The sequence below is a fragment of the Rhinolophus ferrumequinum genome, chromosome 17 (genome assembly GCF_004115265.2).
Source record: "Rhinolophus ferrumequinum isolate MPI-CBG mRhiFer1 chromosome 17, mRhiFer1_v1.p, whole genome shotgun sequence".
Classification (NCBI taxonomy): domain Eukaryota; kingdom Metazoa; phylum Chordata; class Mammalia; order Chiroptera; family Rhinolophidae; genus Rhinolophus; species Rhinolophus ferrumequinum.
In genome coordinates, this window is record NC_046300.1 from 46182855 (window position 1) to 46196043 (window position 13189).

The 13189-nt window shown below is 35.0% G+C and overlaps 1 protein-coding gene across 3 annotated transcripts in view; it reads right to left on the minus strand.

Moving 5' to 3' along the window:
* GRM7 (glutamate metabotropic receptor 7) overlaps nucleotides 1-13189 on the minus strand; it is an 825787-nt gene that overhangs the window by 407271 nt on the left and 405327 nt on the right. For all 3 annotated transcript variants that reach the window (XM_033133274.1, XM_033133273.1, XM_033133275.1), the window contains exons 3-4: nucleotides 10082-10223; nucleotides 2375-2529 (exon numbers count right to left, since the gene is read on the minus strand). In XM_033133274.1, the coding sequence (XP_032989165.1) occupies nucleotides 2375-2529; nucleotides 10082-10223 (297 nt within the window). The remainder of the gene's footprint in view (nucleotides 1-2374; nucleotides 2530-10081; nucleotides 10224-13189) is intronic.

Sequence of the window (13189 nt, forward strand, 5' to 3'; positions counted from 1 at the left end):
TAATTTCCTAGAATATCTTGAAACAGGCTAGTGATCATAGACTGTGGGCATTTATGTATGCATGATGTTTATAGCTCAGAAAAAGAGGATCTCAGCAGAAACACTGTGATCTATTCCTTTGCTTTGATTCTCACCCAACTCTTATGTTTCACTCCATAGAGTCACCTGAGTGAGCTTTCTAACGCCCTCTGCTCACACTCCACTTAAATTCCCAGACGATGTTCAGACTTTCAGAATAAAGTACACGTTTCGTAGTACGGCTTCCATGACTGTGCACAATCTGACTGCCCCACTTCTCAGCCCCGTTTTGTGCCAGGCCCTCACGTCACCTGTGATTCCTCCCCATCCATCCAGGCATCCAACCACTTAAAAATCCATTAGAGCACCTGCCATATCCAGGCCAAGATTTAGGTGCTGAGGGTACAATGGTGCATAACAGTTACATTCCCAGATAGAGACAAGTCAAGAGGCCCTACAAGGGTAGGGCACATGTAGGATGCTGTAGAAGTAATAGAAAGGGCTCCCATCCCAGATTTGGCTGGGGTGGAATGGTCACAGATGGCTTCCCAGGAAAATGAATGTCTAAGCAGACACCCAAAAGGTAGAAAGGAGTCAATCTGGCAAACAGTGCAGCAGCTGATACTCTAGGAGAGGGAAGGGTTTTCCCAAAGTCCTATAAATGGACAATTTATTCAAAACAAAACAAAAAAAAAAGTACAGAAGAATGTTAGGATGGCCACAGGCAGGGTTGTGCTGCAGAATGCGTTACTTGCTTGCCCCGATGGGCCCTGCCTCTTCACTCTGTTCCTATCTCCTGTGTTGGGAGCTTCTCCTGGGGCTTCTTTTCATCACCTGCCCAATGAGTTCCAAGTCATCCGTTCATATTTCACCTCCTGTAGGAACCTTCTCCAACTCCAACAATCACCCCCCAGAAAAACTTCCACAGTATTTCCTTTGTGCCCTGTGATGTCCATCTCCCACTTCATTATGGTGTTTCACATGTTATATAGTCTATAATTGGCTATTTTCTGACACCTTCATTCAGATCTGTAAGCTTTGAGGGTTAGGATTTTGTCCTCGCCTTATGTTTCCAGCTAAGCACAGAGTAAGGCACACCATATATCCTCAAGTACATCTTGAGTGAAAGGAGTGGAGATAGGTAAAGCATGTTTCATTCTTGCAGCTCATCTGTAAATGTATTTTCCTGGGTTGTAAAATAGGCAACTCTCTCCGGACATGTACTGGGGAATGAAATTAGTTCAAAGTTGCCCAGTGAACACATGGGGGACCTGTGGGATCATTATCTCCCCAGATAGCATAGTAAGGCAACAGTGACAGAACCACAACCCGACTGGCTTCCAAAGGCCTGCATAGATCATGCAGACTGCTGGGGAGAATAATTAATGAGATTGGAGTGGAGACAGAATAGAAAGAAATGCAAATATTTGATCCCTTTTTGAGTGAGAGGATAGAGTTCTTTTTAATGAACAAAGCATGTTTTAGGGATTCTTTGGAGACTTGGCCCCTCAGAAAAGGAACACAAGATGGGATACTAGTGAGGAATGCCTTTTCATTGCAGTGTCTTCTTTTAGAAATAACATTTCTTTTCAAATTAGAGGAGACAATAAATCATAATCAACAACTTTTGTTAGATCAGCAGGATGCCAATAAATGTCCTCTCCTCCTGCTTCTTCTCAAAGAATCCTTGTAGCAGGAAGGAAGGCAATGCAAAAGAACGGGACAGACATTTAGAAAGGCAAGAGAAAGAGAACGAGAAGAGAGTACACGAGACACAAGAAGGCAAGGTAATTTTGGTGCCTGAAATCGGTGGCATGCTATGTAATCCCAGGCTCACTAGCCTGGAAGAGACGCCAAGAGGTGATGGGAGAAAGGGTCCCAGTAGTCATCCTGCTAGGGAGGTAATGAGCACATTACAAAGGGGAATTATTCCCTCAGAACTATAGCTCACTTACATACACTTGAATTTTGTAATTGTTTTACTAAAGGTAATGCTCCTCTCTCAAAAAGCTCCTGTGGCATAATAGAAAACAAAAATTAAAAAAAAAAAAAACACACATACACACACACACAAAAACTATATATATATATATGTATATGTGTGTGTGTATACATATATATATGTATGTATACATGTGCTAATTGTGATATTATGAAAATAACATGATCTCTTCAAAAGAGGAAATTTCACTAAAAAACAGGCAGATATGTGGCCTCATTTGTGTTTCGGGGCTACAAGTTTAAAACTATCTCCATAAATTATGTTAGAGTGCCAAACCCTGAAAGAGACACATGCTTTAAACACCCTGCATAGTACCAACCACTCTCTTAGCTTATAAACTGACAAAACCCGTACCTTCCACGGTGGCTCGCTTGGGCTGGATGGTGATGGCTCCTTCCGCAATATCTTCATACTGGTGCAGTGGGTTTATTTTGGATCCCCAGCTGTCTGATCCAACCCAAAGAAAGTGGCCCACTTGGTCAGCTCTTTTGGCTGCTGCAAGGATCTGCCTGTAGAAAGGAACAGGAAAAGGTATATTATGATAACGAGCAGCTGTTGCATGTGTACAATATAGGAATCAAGCAGGAGGAAAGCAGCTACTATTTCTCAAAAAGTAAATAATTAAAGCAAAAAGCAAGCCAAAGGATTTATATACTTAATATATAAAGAGATTTGGTAAACCAATAAGAAAAATTATCAAAGACGCTTGAGGAAAATAGGCAAACATACTAAAATTCAAAAGATGAAAGATGAAATATAAATGACCAAATAAATTGATCATTCACATGGATTAGAAAGGAGGAACATGTGAATTATTAGGTTGGGCAAAAGTAATTGCGGTTTAAAAGGTTAAAAATAAAATTGCAAAAACCACAATTACTTTTGCACCAACCTAATAAACAAGAAGTCAAATTCACTTCTTGTTTGTTTTATTTTATTCTGTGTTGTGAGTTTGGCATGGGGCTGGATAAATGAGCACTCTTCTTTCACTGCTGGTGGTATATGTCATTTCTGGAAAGCAATACGTCAGTCTAAATTAAGGGTCCTAAATTATTCATTAAAATGAACAGAACTCCAGATTAAGTTTGAAAAACATGGAACCCATGTTTATAAATGAAAATAGTATGTAATTGACATGGGCAACAAGGTATTTGAATAATAATATTCAAATACACACAGTATTTGAATATCAATCATAATTTATATCATTAACTTATAGAATTTAACTTCCATACAAAAAATTTTGCCCTTGTTACTTAGGATAAAAAAGTATGTTTGTCATTGTAGAAGAGCTAGGTCTATTAAAAAATAAAAGAAAAAAATGGCAACTCGTTATTCATGGAAAAGTTATTACAATAATGTTTCTGGAAAAACAGAGGATGGATAAGAGGTAACTACATTTGCAGAACAGAGAAAGCTACAACTAAAACAACGTTGATGGGTAAATCACAGGAGAAGTGGTTTGTTTGCTTCTCAGGATTTGAAGGTACCAAGTATCACAAAGGTGAATGGCTAAATTCAGTAGGATTGGTTGAAAGGTAATATATGGATGGAATGGAAAAAAACCCAGATTCTCTTATTCAGGATATGGAATGGTAATTTTTAATGAAAATGTAAGGAATAAGTTCTGATATTGTGAACACCCAAACAGCAGATGGTTGTGGGTAAGTGATGGTGATTTAAACATGAGGGTGGTAGGTTTGGGGGAAGAAGTTAAAGTTGCCATTAAGTATTGAAATATTAAAGCCCTTTAGTAAATTTACAAAATTCTGGAGACCAAGGGTGTGTTGCCTCAGGCAGAAAACAGCTTTTCTGGAAAACTCTGAACCACCTCAGGAAAAAAGACCCTAGATATTGACATGCAGATGCTCTAACGAAAAGGCCAACTGCTGCCTGACCAGTCCACTGAGAGCTCTGTCGGTTGACACATACATAAAGCTTTTCAGTATCTTACTCAAATGGGAACTTCCGGAAAATATCCATAATTGTGGAAAATCTCCAATGTAAAATAGAAACCAACAAACAAACAGACAGACGAAATCTAGTAAGGAAAAAGAAACCAGTGAGGGGTGGGGCAGAGAAAAATATATGAAAAAGAACAAAACGCCAAATACATTTAAACAAGAATTATCATATCTATAATATAATCAAGAACAAGACAGAAATGAACAACAAGAAATAGCTCTTAGGTATTAAAAAATAGTAAATTAAAATTATGTTATAAGTGAGAAAGAAGAAAGTGAAGAAAATTCTCCAGAAAGCAAAACAACAAAATGGTAGAACATAAACAAGAAAAGTTACATGTCTTAAAGAATGAACCCAGGAAGACATATATCAAACCGATAACATTTCCAGAATAAACATGGAGAGAAAATAGATTGAAATGTTTTAAATAATATATTTAATGAAAAAAAAATCCAAAAAATTGAAAATTTCCAGATTAAAAAGTCTCACCAAAATAATGAGGAAAATCAAGCATGTGACAAAATTTAAGATTTCTAGAAGTAATGAAAATATCCTAAAAGCTTTCAAGAGAAAATCAGGACACATGCAAAGAAATTAGAAACAGAGGGGGAAAAAAAAAATGAACAGAGCAATGTGTCCCAAAATCTGGGGAACATTTATTTTACAATCTAGAATTCTAATATTCACCACATAAAGAATTCCAGTACAAATATAATTAGCATATATTCCCAGTGGGTTTTTCCATCTAAAATTGGAACCTCAAGAATCCTGCAAGTTACTAGTCCTCTAACCCATTAGTCATCATAGCTATTTACTGTAAGGAATTTATGTGCCAGATATGATATATTTAAAAATAAATGTGAGTCCAGACTTTAAATTCCCAACTACTATGTAAGTGTGAAAACAGAATAAGAACATTTTTAGGCATGAAAGGCAAAAAAGTTTTTCCTTAATTACTCTTTATTAGGAAGTAATTGGAGGATGGCTCCAGCAAAATGAGGAAATAAACCATGAACAAAAATGAAAGAGAGAGAGAAAAAATCTTAATATAATAGATACTAGTCTAGAATAAACCAGAAAGATGGAAATTTCAGGGAGGAAGTGTCCAAGAAAAGTAATGGAACTTGCAGATTACTTTACATATAGACAATAATGTAAACACTGATTTTTATTAAATGAAAATCTGATAGAAGGATGCTGGGAGGATAAGGGAGGTCTAAGGGAGCCAAATTCGACCTATAAAAGAAATTAATAGATAATATTTAAAATTAATAACTCAAACATTGTAATATAGGTGCATTATGCAGATGAGATCTAAAAAAAGTGCTTAAAGAATTAAAAAAGCTGCTAAAAGATAACAGAATCAGAGCGTATGGAAGACTGGGGCAGGAGACCAATGTTTTCCATGGAGTGTTTCAGTCACATCGTTTTTGAAATTTGTGCATTTATCATTTTTATAAAATAAAACACAATCAATAGTTTACACTTTTGACCTAGAGGCACGACTTCTACTAATCTATCCAAATAAAATGATCAAATATGCTGTCAAAATTGTATGTTCATTACTGGAGACAACCTGAATGCAGACCAATAGGGAACTGGTTAAATAAATGACAGTGCATCCAAAGGATAGATGGGGAGTGATTAAATATATACTTAGTGTGACTTCCACAAGGTATTGTTAAAAAAGAAAAGGCAAAATAAAAAAAAAAAAATACTGCCAAAAATTGTTCAATTCTTATATAATGAAAGCTGGCCAAAAAATTGCTGGGCATATGTATATACCATGTTTCCCCAAAAATAAGACCTAGCCGGACAATCAGCTCTAATGCATCTTTTGGAGCAAAAATTAATATAAGACCCAGTCTTATTTTACTATAATATAAGACCGGGTCTTATATAATATATAATATAATATAATTTACATAATATAATATAATACCAGATCTCATATTAATTTTTGCTCCAAAAGACGCATTAGAGCTCATTGTCCGGCTAAGTCTTATTTTCGGGAAGACACAGTATGCAGTTAAAAGTATAGGGTCGTAGAGCACAGAAAAATATGGGTGCCAGTGGCGGGGGTGAGGGATGGGAGAAACGGTAACGTTTTTGGTCTTTGTTTTCAGTTTAAATATATATATATATATATCAGGAAAATATGGATAATACACAATCTGTTGTTAATAATAACAATTCATTGAAGAGGTGCTGATGAGTTTTGAAGAGGAAAAAAATGATGGGGAAAAGCCAAGTAAAACAAGTAAAGAGAGAAGAAACTGACATAAATACAAAAAGTGGATATTCACCTTAATAAATTTATGTCAAATTGTGGTTTTATTTATTAAGATAAATAAATTTAAACTATTTTAAAATACTCATGGTATGAAAAATGAAATATCATTTGCTAAAAGTAAAATATAAAATTCAATGTGATCCTGATTCTATTGGTGAAAATTGATGTATGTGTAGAAAAAAAAATATTACAAACATTAAACTAGCATTTTATCAGTGGTTATTTCTGAGTGTTGGATTACAAGTTTTATAGGAGATTTAAAAATCATACAAGTAGTTTATGATTATTCTCTCTAACCTTCAATTTTTCAAGATAGTCAGGGGGCCAAGTAAACGTAAGGGTTCCTTTTATTAAAGAGCAACAGCAAAAAACTTCTCCACATTTTCTAATGGATTTAAAAGAGCTATATATTACTTGTATAATCAGATAGTGCTCCAGAAAAAGAATCCACTCTTGCTTAAAATCCAAATTATCCACACCCATGATTGATTTAGCACTTATTTTAGCTTCAAAATCTAGATGTTAATGTCTTCTCACCGCTATTCTCTGGCAAAATACTTGAAGTTAATGTTCTAAGAAATCTCAAAATTTTCCATCTACAGGGTAAATCTTCTGAAAACAGAAATAACATAACTTTGTAGGTCATTAATACTCTTCAGACATCATTGTGTTTAAGACCATGTTAGAAACTCATATATGCACTTGACTTTCATTACTATGTTCAAGAACTATTACTGCTATCACTACTATGAAATGCAGTGTGCAATAATATTCAACACACAAACAAGCCCCAACACAAAAAGAGAGAGGGTTATATACATTTTTATACCCTAAATTAAAACCTCACATTACCTGTAAGTCAAGAATATTAAAACCAACTAACCGCTATAGCTATTTGCAGTAAAACTTTTATGTGCTGTGTACAATGTATTTAAAAATAAACGTGAAGCCACACCTTATCAATATGTGACATATTTAAAAATGTTTAAAATAGGTATGACAATGACTTATGAGATGATTAAGGAAGATAGTGGTAGAGTTGAAAAAAAATCTGGAGCAAAAAGACAAAGGTGATATTATGAAAACAAAATTGTCTTAAATAACTAAATCACACAGTATGGGAGAAAATGCCCTAAGAGGAACAGAATCACCATTTTGTAAGGAGAGAAATAATAAATGTGAGGGGTGATCAGAAATAGCTTCATGGAGAAGGGCATGTTTGAAATAGGCCTCGACACACAGATGCCCTTACAACAGACAGAGAAGGAGAGAAGGGTCACATCATGTGTCAAGGTCATGATGGTGGGACACGTAGGACATGTTGGAAGAGCAGGGTCATGCATTTTGGGTGGAAAACTGGGTGAGTGGAAGTGATATCTAAATATTGAAATAGGATCATATTTTAAGGCATCATGAAGTTCAGAGAGCCAAGCATGTATTCACACTATGAAATAGTGGGCATTAGAGTAGGTAATTCATTCATTCATTGAATGCCATTTATTGACCATCTACTACTATGTACTGAGCACGGTGGTGGAACTGAGGACACAAAAGGAAGTCAAACAAGGCAGCATCTCTACCCTAATGGTGCTTACAGACTAGTGGAGAATATGAACACTAATCAAATGATCAAACAATGTAAAATGACACCAGTGGCGTAAACTATGAAGAGCTTGTCAATGTTGCACTGTTCAGAGACACCTTCCCTCAGAAAGCAACAGTTAGAGATGGCATTAGAATGATGAAGTGAGGGGGGAAAATAAGTGTTCCAGGTATGAGGAAGAGAACATAAGAGACCTGGGAGGGAGGAAACACAAATGACCCCCTTGCCTGCAGTGCACAAAACGTGAGGGAGCATGGAATGAATAAGTCTAGAAGTAGGATGAGAGTGAATCACCATGAAAAGAGCTCAAAAGGATTTTCATTCTATTGATGGGAGAACTGAGGCGTGGAGAAGATGGAAGCGGTATGGGTGTGGAAGCTTGCTCAAGGTGAGACAATGCTCATTTAAGTAGCGTAATAGTCTTCAGGTATCCCAACTTCACGTTTAACACTCTTTCTATTTAACAATCCTGCCACCCATGATCAGAGCTTAATACTGGAAAGATGGATGGAGTTAGAGGCAGCGTGTAGAACACAGGTGGAGGGGACAAATACAAGCCTGGGAGGTTGCCATGATGGCAGACCAGTAATCCAAGGAGGACGTAACAACGGCCTGGACGCTTAAACTTTACCCTTCATAACGGACATTCACCTTCAAATCCAATGACACATTATTTTAAACCATAAGACAAAGATTAATAATAAAAAAATAAATAACTCTTTCACATCAGTGGAAATGTAACCTGGCAAAACCTCTTTGTGAGACAATATTTATATTTTTTTTGAGAAGAGACATGTCTTTGCCCTGGAAGCTTCTTTTCTAGGAATGTATGCTATAAATTCTTATAAGATAAACATATATAATGATATATTTGTATATTATTACACATTTGTATTATATTGATATTACCATGTTTCCCCAAAAATAACACCTAGCCAGACAATCAGCTCTAATGAGTCTTTTGGAGCAAAAATTAATATAAGACCTGGTATTATATTATATTATATTATATTACATTACATTATATATGACCCAGTCTTATATTATAGTAAAATAAGACCAGTTCTGATATTTTATATATATGTATATATATATATATATGTATCATATATTAACATCATATATGTATATATTTATATTTGTGCACACAAATTTGTCAAAAATGAATTTATTGCAGCACTATTTATAATTGCAAATATGTATAATCAAATTTAAATTTCAATCAATAAGGGAACAGTTAGTAATTACAGCAAAGATATAAAATGAAATTCTGCACAACTATTAAAAAGACTGAATAGATGTATAGGTACTGACATTCAGGGATATCTATGGTAAATGGTATATAAAAGGTAGCAGGAAGCAGAAGGAGATGTACACATAGTATGCAACCATTTGTGTTAAAATATACAGACTGTCTCTAGAAGAATATATAAGAAACTCATAATTAGACATTACATCTGGAGAGGAGCACTTCTTAGTCAGGGAACAGGATGGATGGAATTTTTTTACCTAGATCATTTCATAGTTTTTGAGGTCTTAATCAGGTATAATTGTTACTCATTCTTAAAAAGAAAGAAAGAAAGATTCTGGACCAGGTCGGCAGTGGTCAGAAAAACAAGCAGGGGATATTTGTTCTAGAAACATTTTAAATGCTAGCTCCAAGTGGCTTGGACAAGAATGCAACACATGAGGAAAAAAGGAAAGTCAGGATTACAATCAGATTTTTCACTCCAAGAAAGTATCAAGGTAAGAAAAAAGAGAGGAAAAATTAGATTACAGAATACAGAGGTATGACAAGCGTGGTTTTAGAAAATATTGAGTCTAAAGCAATAGCAATAAGCCAGAATTATAAGACATTTTTTCATTTACCTTAAGAGGAACCATCTTTGGATAAAATCTGTTACATTTGGACATATTTTTAACATAAGGAACTTTAAAAGGTCTGGTGGTTTTCTCTTTTTGTAAGTAATTGAATACATTATTTTGTTAGCAGGTGGTAAATACATGACAGTAACACACCGCTGCTTCCATAGTTTGCTGTAATTACACGTGTGGGGTAGAAAGCACACACAGCTCGGCCACTATATGATTATGGATTTGATTCTTTGCTATCTTTTCCCCTTTCTCTGCCAGTATCCTGATCTTTCTGTCTCCTAAAGTTGCAACGTGCATATAAACGAATTTCACCAGCCATCCTTACTTTATATCTTCATCATTGGCAAAGATCACGACGGCCCTGGAGTTGGGGGTGTCCAGGAGCTGCTTGATGATTCTGTCAAAGTCAATGGTCCTGTCTTTGCGTTCTTGGGGGATTCTCACCGACTGGGCAATGCAGGGCCCACCTGTTCAAGAAGAGAAAGCAGAGAGCCAATCAAGTTCCTGCAAAGATACCAGAGGAAGCAGGGAAAGTAAATGGGGACGAGGGGATTTTGAATTCTGAGGGCACAGTATTTCACTGGTGATGGTGCTGCATGAGGAAGACTTAAGACACGCTAAGTCCCGAGCTGCTGTGCATACTTGGTGACTTTCCATGGGATTTGTCCCGCCTCATTCTTTTTATAATGCACTTGTAAATGGCTAAGTATGCCCAGGGGTACCAATGGTACTGATTCTGGGGAGGTAGGTTTAGTTTGGCAAAGTGGATGGGAGTTCTTTAAAATGAATGCAACACACTACAATAAAGTGCAATAAATAAATTACAATAATAATAATAACAACAATAATAATTCGGAACAGATAAAGCTTATGTTTATCTCTGTGACATACAGAGTTTACATTCCCAGGATTTTGTTTTTCCCCCTTCAAACCCATACCAACTTTTAAAGCTCAGAACCAATGAAATAAATCTAATAAAACAATGACAACAATACCACCAACTATTATAAATCATAGTAACAAATTTTTATTGACCATGTACTATGTGCCCAAGGCACAATTAAGTGTTTTATGTATGGTATTTCATCTGTACAACTTTATAAGATACTTAGCATTACCCATTTTATGCTAGAAGAGGAGATTAAATAGAAAAATAAATTCATTTACTCCAGACTTCTCAGAGATGTTACCATATAATTGACATTATGAATGTCAAGACAGGAAAATATGCAGCAGTTTACTAAGCAACTGATATACTCTCACAGCTCCAGCTTTTGTTTAATCATAGCTCCTGGTTCCAGTATTCTAAATGGGTGCAGGGTCAAAGTGGAAGTACCAAGGAAAATTAAAAAAATATTTCTAACTAAATGAAAATGAAAGTGAAACATATTAAAATGCATAGATTACAGCTTAAGTGGTGTTTAAAGGGAAATACGTATCATTAAATGTTTATATTAGAAAAAAAAAGAAATCCAAAATCAGCAACTTAAGCTTCTACTTCAAGAAATACGAGAAAGAACAGAATACTATAAACAACTTTATGCTAATAAATTCAGCAACTTATATAAAATGGAAAAATTCCTTGAAAGACACAGAGCACCAAAACTGAATAAAGAATAGGTAACCTAAATAATCCTATATATATTCAAAATACCAAATTCACAGTTAAAATCATAAATGAAATATCCAGGCTCAGATGTTTTCACATGAATTCTACCAAACAATTAATGAAGAAATAAAACACAATCTCCACAATCTCTTCCAGAAAATAGAAGAGGAGAGGAAATAACTCATTTCATAAAATCAGGATTACCCTAATACCCAAATCAAACCAAGATATTACAGGAAAAAAGAAAGAAAAAGAAAGACCAATATCATTCATAAGAATACTTGCAAAAATCCTTACAAAAAATGTGACCGAAACAGATTCAGCAATACATAAAAAAGGATAATACATCATAACCAAGTGGATTTCATCCAAGGAATGCAAGGCTGAGTCATTATTTGAAAATTAATCATAATTTACATATTATCAGACTGAATAACAAAAATTATGTGATCATCTCAATACAGAAAAAACGCTTAACTGAATTCAGTATACATTCATGATAAAAACTGTAAACTTAGATTAGAGGAGAACTTCCGTAGCTTAGTAACAGACATCGACAGAAAGCCTACAAGCATCATGCTTACTAGTGAGAAACCACAAGGCAAGATTATCCTTTTACCACTCCTATTCAACACTGCAGTGGACATCCTTGTCCGAGGAATGGGGAAAGCAAGAAAAAGAGACAAAAGGCATACAGGTTGCAAAGGAAAAAAGTAAAAGTGTCTCTATATGTAAATGACACTATTGTCTATGTAGAACCCTCCCCCTCCAAAAAAACAAAACAAAACAAAAAAACTGCCCCAGATCTCCAAGAACTAAAAAGTGAGTCACACAAGGTTGAGGGATATTCAAAATAAAAAGTCAATCATATACCTATTTATCATCAATGAACAATTGGAATTTTAAACTAAAAACAATGACATTAACAATATCACCAAAAATGTGGTGGTTATGTATAAATCTAACAAAATATGTATAGGACCTATGTGTGGAAAATTATAAAATATAGCTGAAAGAAATTTTTAAAAATTTAAATAAATTCGCCCCAATTTTACCTATAGATTCACTGCAATTACAATCAAAATCTCAACAAGCTTTTAAAAAAATATATCAACAGCTAATTCTAACACCTACACAGAAAGGCAAAACAACACTGAAAAAGAACAACATAGGAGAACTCATACTACGCAAGTTCAAGACTTACTGTGAAACTACTGTAGTCAAGAAAGTGTGGAATTGGTAACAGGACAGATACATCAATGGAACAGAAAGAGGTTCAGAAATAGACGGATATAAATGTAGTCAACTGATTGTTGGCAAAGGTAGAAAGGCAATCAATGAGGAAAGGATAGTCTGTTCAACAAATGGTGCTGTTTCAGTTGGATATCCATATGCAGAAACAGTGAATCTTGACATATACCTTACACTACATACAAAAATTAACTCCGAATGGATGATAGACAACTGTAAAATATGAAACTAGAAAACTTTTAGAAAAAAATGGGGAATCTGTATAACCTTAGGTTTGACCATGAGTTTTTCTTTTTCTTTCTTTCTTTCTTTCTTTTTTTTTTTTAAGCTTCAGGTGTACAAAGCAAGTTAGACATTTATACCATTCACAAAGTGATAAACTCCCTCCCCCAATCTACTACTCCTCTGACATCGTATATAGCTGTTACAATTCCATTGACTCTATTCCCTATGCTGTACTCCACATCCTGTGACTATGTGTGTATATAGTTAATTACAGTTGACAGTCAATATTATTCAGCTTCAGGTGTACAGTGCAGTGGTCAAGCATCTACACTGTCCATGAAGTGGTCT